Below are 8,611 nucleotides of genomic sequence, written 5' to 3' on the forward strand. Positions count from 1 at the left end.
AGCTGGAAGCTTATGCCAAGAATATTTTGCTCAAAACCCGGATGTTAGACAGCAATCCCACCAAGAGCCCGATGGAACAAAAACTCTCTTTGACCAAAGATGGTGATGAAGAGCTGGTGAACCCAACAGAATACAGGAGCATTGTTGGCTGCCTAAGGTATCTTACTCACACTAGACCCGATATTACTTTTGCAGTTGGTGTTGTTAGTCGTTTTATGGAAAATCCCTATATAAAACATCTCCAAGCTGTAAAGGGAATCCTCAAATATGTGAAAGGGACCTTGAACTATGGTCTAGTCTATTCTAAAGGAGGTGAACAGGTCACTATCTCAGGCTTTACAGATAGTGACTTGGCCAAAGATATTAATGACAAGAGAAGTACATGGGGAATGACTTTTTATGTGAATGGAAACTTGGTCACATGGGCATCTCAAAAGCAAAGGGTCGTGGCTCTCTCATCTTGTGAGGCAGAATTCATTGCTGCCACCATGGCAACTTGTTAGGGCATATGGCTAAGGAGACTTCTCACAGAAATCACAGGACAAAAAGTACCACCTGTGACATTGTTTGTAGACAACCAATCAGCACTTGACCTGATGAAAAACCCTGTATTTCATGGTAGGAGCAAACATATTGACATCCGGTATCATTTTATCAGAGAGTGTGTTGAAGATGGAGAAATTATTGTTACTCATGTGTGTGGGAAAAGCCAGAAAGCAGACATTCTCACAAAGTCCCTAGCAAGAGTGAAGCATGAAGAGATGAGGGACTTAATTGGAGTGAAGAAGGTTCAGAATTAAGGGGGAAAATGTTAAGAATAATTCTGAATTATTGTGTTATGCACGTTTTATTTGATGTTTGAATAAATCAAAGTTCCAGTGAGTGTGTTCCTGGTCTTTGTCAACTAGTCAAGTTAGTTCCTATTTTTCAGCTATGCTTTAGTATAAGTAGAGAGGCAAATGTATGTTGAATGTATTCCCATTTTTAATTATTTTGTTCAGTGAATAAAGTAGAATACTTTGCCTCATATTGTTCCCTGTGTTTTCACTTGTCTTTTCTGTGTATTCCTTCATTGTGCAGTTTTTTAAAGCTGTTTTTTCCAGATTTTCCCTTCCCTGCTCCTTATCAATTTTGTTCCCTGTGCAGCTTCTCCTTTTGCTGTGTTACTTCCCATTTTGGTAATAAAAGACTTTATTACCCCTGCTATATACCAACACGCATAACTGACTTTGGGTGCTGCACTTCCGTCAATGTGATGCAGAACTTTGTATCTTTTTCATGAAGCTTGAATAACTTCACCCAAGAAGAATAGGTAACCTTGATGCCATCAAGTATTTAGACCTTATGTTGGATATTGGTGACAGTGTACACCGGGTGAAGTGTTGGCTTTGTGCTACTTTCTGGTTGTTCTATGGTCGACATATCTGTTGTGACAGGGGATGCCGCCGGTAGTGATTTTTAGGGTTTTGAGCCTTAGCTCTGATACCATAAAGGTTTATGATAATCACTTGCAGATCTTGTTCGTTGATACAAGTATATATACAAATACAAGAACCGAATCCTTATAATAAGGAAAGAATCAAATACAATAATCTAAATATATACACTATTTTTTATTGATTAATATAGTAATGATGGCTACATACCTTCCATGCAATGCGAAATACTATACATAAACTTGTGTGCATCTACCAAAATCGTATTTTTATGAATGACTTTAATATAAAGTACACTGAGGAATGACTAAAGACTTTAATGGTTACTCAAAATTACTATTGATGACTTATCACGAAGACCAAAAAAAACTATTGATGACATATGAGAAAGACTCAAAATTACTATTGATGACATTTAATGACTAACGCCTAAAGAGTTATACAATGTATTTACAAATGTTTCTTATTACCCAAAAGTAACTCTTTGTACATTACTCATAATGATTTTAATGATATTTCCAGGGTTCATATTTATTTGAGAATGTGCCAATTTTTTGAATTTTCAAGATGTTGAACCCTTGAACCCTTTATAGTTTGATTTCATTATTTTCCTTGCGGTGGGAGCCTAGTGGTTGAGGTACGTAATTCCAAACAGAAGGTCTACAGTTCAAACCATGACACATTTGAAATATTACTAGTGTTCCGTAATTGATTTCCCACATTGGCCTTGGGGCAGATTTACGTGGGCCGCTCAAATGGTGTTGTTTACCTTTTTTTTTCACGATGTTGAACTCCGGTGCTACTCACTAGGCTTCTCGAGCCTAACGTATGTATTTTGACAGATTGAAGACTATAGAGGAGGGTTGGATATTTAGAAGGCCACAATTGATGTAGTTCTTACTTGAGACTTATGTGATATTATCTTGAACACGCTCGTACTCTTAAACTTTTAGATTGTAAACCTTATTAAAAAAACTAAGACTGGGATCATTTTACGAAAAGGATGATTTTAAGAATGTAAAATGATTTTAGACAGTTAAGCGTTATGAGTGGTGTATGCATGCTTGTGAGGTACGGTGGGGTGAGATTTTATTTTTTAATTTTTAGTTATAAAAGTATTAAAAAATGTAAAATAAAAAAAAAACAAATTAAAAGGGTATCAACAGATTCATTTGTAGTAATTTACTTTAATATGTACCAAGTAACTTTAGACTGTATTCTCATATATAATCATAGGAGGCCACCACAGCAACATTTTCAAAGAGGTGATAAAGTGGAAGGCAAGTGCAGTTGTGTTCTCTCTTGTGCAAATACTGGTTTTGAGGTCATGGATTCCTACTAACGAGTAATACTATTATATAAATTTATAGCTTATAAACATTCATTACCTAGACACCAGCCGAAGCAAAGGTGTTCAAACTTCAAATAATCAATACAAGAAAGCAATACAGAATTTGTTTCATAACAGATTCTAAGCAATAATAGATTCAGCTATGTTGCCTACCATAAATTTAACCGGTTTACATAGTCTTATTGCATACATCACTCTTTCTAAATAATCAGGTCCTACTTACGGAAGATGATACAAGCCTTCTTTACTGAATTATAAAGAAAGTAATAGCATGTATACATACATTCTTCAACAGAGTCTAGCCACCTTCTGCGCCAGTAAGGATTGACGTACATAAGGGCAACAAATCCCAATAAAAACACAACCAATGTTGAAATAGAACTTCCATAGAAACACACGATATCAATTTCATACCATTTCTCAGTGCCTTGTTCTTCGAGAGATGGATGTGTTGTTACATGTGGTTCAGTGGCACATTTCTTCTCCAGTGGTGGTCCACAAAGAAGCGGATTGCCTTGGTAGCACGCCTCTGTAAAGGTACCAAACTGCTGTTTCATGTCTGGGAGTCTACCCGACAGATTGTTGTGAGAAACATTAAAAACTCCTAGAAAAGTCAGCTCAATCAGTTCTGATGGAACTTTGCCAGTCAAACCATTTGAAGAAAGGTCTAAGCTCTCCAGTTTAGCAAGATCTGAGAAGTTCACTGGAATGGGTCCAGTCAGCTGATTGTGAGACAGGTTCAAAGCAAGAATCTGGGTCAAAAACCCCAGTTCTTCAGGGATTTTACCTGTCAGTTTGTTGCACGATAAATCCAATCCTGCCATGTAATCAAGAATATTGCCTTTGTAGGGACGAGACATGCTTTTTGTTGTAAACTGAACTTCGTCTCGTGTTTCAATCACTTCGGGATAGAAGTTGATAGAAAGCCCCCTCTGAGGATCACTTCCATCCACGTAAGTGAAATCCGTGAAAGACTGACTCATCATTCTTTCAATGAAAGCAAGGTAACGTGGGCCTGTAATATTTTGAAGGCATCTAGGTATTGAACCAGAAAGAGAGTTACTGGATAAATCTATCAAACTCACATTACTTAATTGGCATAATTGCTTCGGAATAGAACCGCTAAAGTTGTTATTTCTCAAAACAAGAATCCTTAAATCGGATAGTTCGCCAAGAAATTCGGGAATCCCGCCCGACAACTTGTTGTTGCCTATGTCCAAAATCAAAACCTTAGTCAAATTACCAAAGGAAAGAGGAACTGATCCAGTAAATCTGTTGGAACCCAAATAAAGATGCTCCATATTTTGCAAATTTAAGCAGGATGGGATGGGCCCGGAGAAAGAATTCTGTGAGATATCCAGAAACGAGAATGGAGCTGTTCCACAAGGAAACCGACCTTTCAAACTATTATTTCTCACCACAAGTTCAGACAGGTATTTCATATTGCTTAACCAGCTAGGAATGACACCTGTAAATAAGTTATTGCTAATATCAAGAGCTCTCAAACCTTCAAGATTTTCCTCCCAGCTCTTAATTCCGATTTTCCCTGTGAAACGGTTGCCATCTAAGTAAACCCATTGGTGGTTACCCCAGCTTAGGTTTCCTGAGAGTACCTCCCCATGCAAGTTGTTCCTTGATAGTTTCAATATATCCAGGTAAGAGAGGTTTGTAAACAATTCCTTTGGTACTTCTCCTGATAACTCATTATCGGATAAATCTAGTACTTGTAATCTGCTCAAATCACCATATGACGGAGGAATAGCACCACTTAAAGAGTTTCTGGACAAATTCAAACGATTTATGTTTGGAAAGAACTTTGGGATATTGTTTAGAATAGTACCTTTCATGTGATTTCCAGACAAATCCAACAACTTCATATTAGCATTCCAATACAGTGGAAAACTGTCAAAGGAGTTGTTCCTTAGATTAAGAACTTGCAAATTCGTATTGTTTTCAATCAACCAATTTGGAAAATCCCCCTCCAAGGAGTTGTGGGACATGTCTAATTCTAGTAACTTGTGTTGGTGAAGTAGAAACCCCGGAACAAGATGTCCTTTATGAAAATTCATATTGCAATTAGATAGAGCAAGAACTTTCAACTGAAACTTTGGAATCCAATCTATAGCCTCTTCTGTTTCCACCTCAAACCTGTCATTGTCGCTTCTAAATCGAACTACCTCAAGCTTTGTAAGATTGCAGAAATAGCTGAATGAGAATGAACCTTCAAATATGTTATGACTAAAATCAATGTACTCGAGAGATGTGAGATTAGCAATGAGTGAGGGCATAAGTATCCCTGAGAATTGGTTTGAAGAAATATCCAACAACTTAAGAGATGTTAGACTGTCAAAACACAGAGGCAGACTTCCATGGAGCATGTTGTTACTAAGATCCAACTCCTGGAGATTCTTTGACTCACAGAATCCTGCCAAAAAAAAAAAAAGTTGTTCGCTCATTTAGGCATCTGAAAGAGTAACTATCGGGGAAAGGCCAATTTAACCATACCGTAACAGCATTTCATATATGCATTTGTCCTAAAAAATCCTAGACTTCTAATCGTGCATGCTTTAGATAACTTACCATCATCAGATAATGAGCCATTAAGACTATTTTCAGCGAATGAGAGAACTCTTAGGGAAGATAATCCCTGTATTGTTGATGGGATGCTCCCAACAAAACTGTTTTCACTCAAATCCAAGATCTCAAGATGACGGAAAGATGCAAAAGCTAGATGGAAACAAGAGAAGAGAAGGTTACTAATTAATAAAAACCCTGAAAAAGGATTTGTTATAAGTGATGATTATTGATGAATGAAGCTGGTTAAGCTGTGGGGAAAAACCGCTACCTTCCATTGGAAGTGTTCCACTGAAACCATTACGTCTCAAGAGGAGGACTTCCAAATCACGCAAATCATTAAACTCTGAATTACATAGAAGGACGTGTTAAACAATTAGCAAGAAAGAGAAATTAATAAATAATAATGAAGATGAAATATAGTATTTTAGTTTTTTAACGATGACTCCTTTTGAGGTAAACATGCCTTGGACAGGAAAGGAAGTTCCCAGTGAAGTTGAATAGGATAGATCAAGAATCTTGAGGGATGGGAGGGCAGTTAAGCATGATATGATGCTCTTGTTGAAACTGTTACCAGAAAGATTTATACTCTCCAGCCTTTTCATTCTTGATAAGCTCTTACAGTCTGCAAAAGGGAAGGCAATTCTTAAAGAAACCATGCATGGTCTTATCAAGCATGTAACTATAAATCTTCATTTACCTTGGATATTGGGTGTGCCAAGGTACCAGGTATTACTTAAATCCAACTTCTTTAAGTTAATCAGATGAGCTAATTCTGTCATATGAAAGAAAAACATATATCACACATCATGCTTGCTATTTTCATATGTACATTTTGAAGCTAGTTTGGTGCATTATATGTTCGCTGGTATTTTTACATGATTGTAACTAGGTACCCTTATTTAACGTGCAATACCAGTTCACCACAATAGGCATTATATTTTGATAAATGTTTTTCAAGGGATGCTTATATAAGTAATTAAAAGATTATAGGTGTTTCGGTTGCGTTAATCTAATTAACAATTAGATATATGTTCACAAACACTGTATAGATATGCGTTCTCATGTATCACCGTAAATTGGAAACAATGGAAAAGCTCTTTCTGGAGAACATATATGAAGTATAAAAATACATCCACTTTTACTTCTGTTATGCATTAGTCAAAAGAATTAAGACTCCATTACATTTTTCTTTTGTCCAATAAAAGAAACAGGCCATATTTCAAATTTCAAAACCTGGAAGAGTCATTCTGTTAGGGTCGACTTGTAATGTCGCAAAAGGTAAATTTGTGTATGAATCCAATGTGATTATATATTGGCATGATGGGTTTAAGATGACAAATTGATTACCTTGAATCTCAAAGGTAATATTAAAGTAACAAAAGCTTAGAGACAACACCTCCAAGTTCTCTAAAGCTGTAAATTTTGCAATTCATGTAAAAAGGGTGTAATTAGTACCTTTAAAATATGCATTTCTACATGATAAAAAAAAGGAATGAAAGAAAAGACAAGAACATGCCACTGATAGGGTAGTTTCCATTCAAGCCTGTGTGGCTAAGATCCAAGATTTTGAGTGAAGTGAGTGTACTCAATGATGGAAGAATGTCGTTATCAATATCATAATTCAAACTGAGGTCTAGTATCTCCAACTTTTTCAAACTCGACAACCTTTCAAGTCCTGCAAAAGAAAAAAAAAAGTTTTTTATCAAAGGCATCCTAGTCTTTTGATACTTTAGGGACTACTTTCCGGGCACAGATAGTAGTTATATACAGATAAGATTCGGCATGAATTGCAGCTTCTGAAGTAAAGACTTGTGTTTGGTCTATTTTTACTTAGAGCAACCGTAATTTTATTAAAATAGCTAAAGGCCAGAAAAAGAGGGAAGAAAATTACATCCCATATATTAATTGGATGTTGAGTCTATGAATTTGAAAAAAAGATGATGTTGGAACCGGATGAAAAAAAATAACTAAAGCAATTAATCACATTGTACTATACCTGTCTTCATAATCTCTAATTTATCAAGAAAATCATATGATAGATTGAGACTTGTCAACTCTCTAAAATGAAGAAACAAGGAAACATTCAATGGCCACAACTGGATCCCAAGCTCCATGTTTTCATCTACCATTCCTCTCAAATTGTACAAAGAAAGCTCTATGACATGCCCGGTGGTTGTGTTGCAGTTGACCCTCTCCCAATCACAACAATCGCTGCCACCATCCCCAGGGGTACTACTGCCATAATCAACCCAAGTAGGGAGAAAATCGTCAATTTCAGAATCATATGACTTCATATGGGAGGCCTTGATTTCGAGTAGCGCCTTTCTCTCCTCTACTATACAATCTCCTTGTGTTTGCCCGACCATTAGAATATTTATCATCATCAACATCAAGGACCGATATACCCATGATTTACTCTGACTCACAACCCAACACTCCATTTTAGTAGCTAACGATGACTTTATAGAGACACAAACTTCCGGTTTAGTTTGGTTTGGTTTTATTTGCTTGGTATATGAACAGATATGTAATGAGGCATGGAAAACAATTTATATGTGATAAAGTGAATATGTTTGAATATTAATTGCATAATTCTCCGCCATTCATCAAGTCAATGGTCGATCTCCACACATAACTCTATTCCATCTATTCCATTGTCAACCATTCCTTCAACTTGTCCCTTTTGGAGTATCAAGTATGATACAGTTACACTCCCCAAAACTTATGATTCGACATTTGTTGACTTTTCAACGAACTTACAAGTCTCCATTCACATAGCATATTTTTCAATTGCTTATATAAACAAAAATATTTATTAGCTAAACATTAATATTATCACAATCATTTCTTTTACATAATTTTCATTCAAGATTTCTAAAGTATATAAATAATCCTAAGAAGAATTTGACAAAGAGAATGACTAGTGTAATTAATAGATATTTTTGTTTAAGCATTGAATTCCTGTACTCCCTTCTGCATTTCAAGCTTATTGTTACTCAAAAAGACCACTTAAAACTTGAGCTCTTACACAGGTACCCAACAATATTTATAAGCTAATGGCTGGTTAAAAGGTAAGCTGATTTACACCATGAATCTCATAGGTAATAATTTTTGAAGAACAAACAAAAGCATAAAGGGTCCGATATTAAGAGTGTCTTGTATCAATCGACACATTTGTAATAATTTACTTCGATATATTAGAAGTTATTTTCAAAGATAAAGATTGTAATTTCAAATATTATATTAG

At 35.8% G+C, this 8,611-nt stretch overlaps 1 protein-coding gene across 1 annotated transcript; it reads right to left on the reverse strand.

Moving 5' to 3' along the window:
• Positions 1-2,799: 2,799 nt before the first annotated feature.
• LOC111909923 (receptor-like protein 13) lies at positions 2,800-8,264 on the reverse strand. Its single transcript, XM_042900210.2, is given in 7 exon segments — positions 2,800-5,212; positions 5,368-5,514; positions 5,633-5,986; positions 6,062-6,136; positions 6,712-6,777; positions 6,881-7,039; positions 7,361-8,264. Coding segments are annotated over 7 exon segments (3,456 nt in total). The 5' UTR covers positions 7,806-8,264; the 3' UTR covers positions 2,800-3,002.
• Between the last annotated feature and the right edge of the window lie 347 nt (positions 8,265-8,611).

This window comes from Lactuca sativa, chromosome 1, assembly GCF_002870075.4.
Source record: "Lactuca sativa cultivar Salinas chromosome 1, Lsat_Salinas_v11, whole genome shotgun sequence".
NCBI classification, from domain to species: Eukaryota; Viridiplantae; Streptophyta; class Magnoliopsida; order Asterales; family Asteraceae; genus Lactuca; species Lactuca sativa.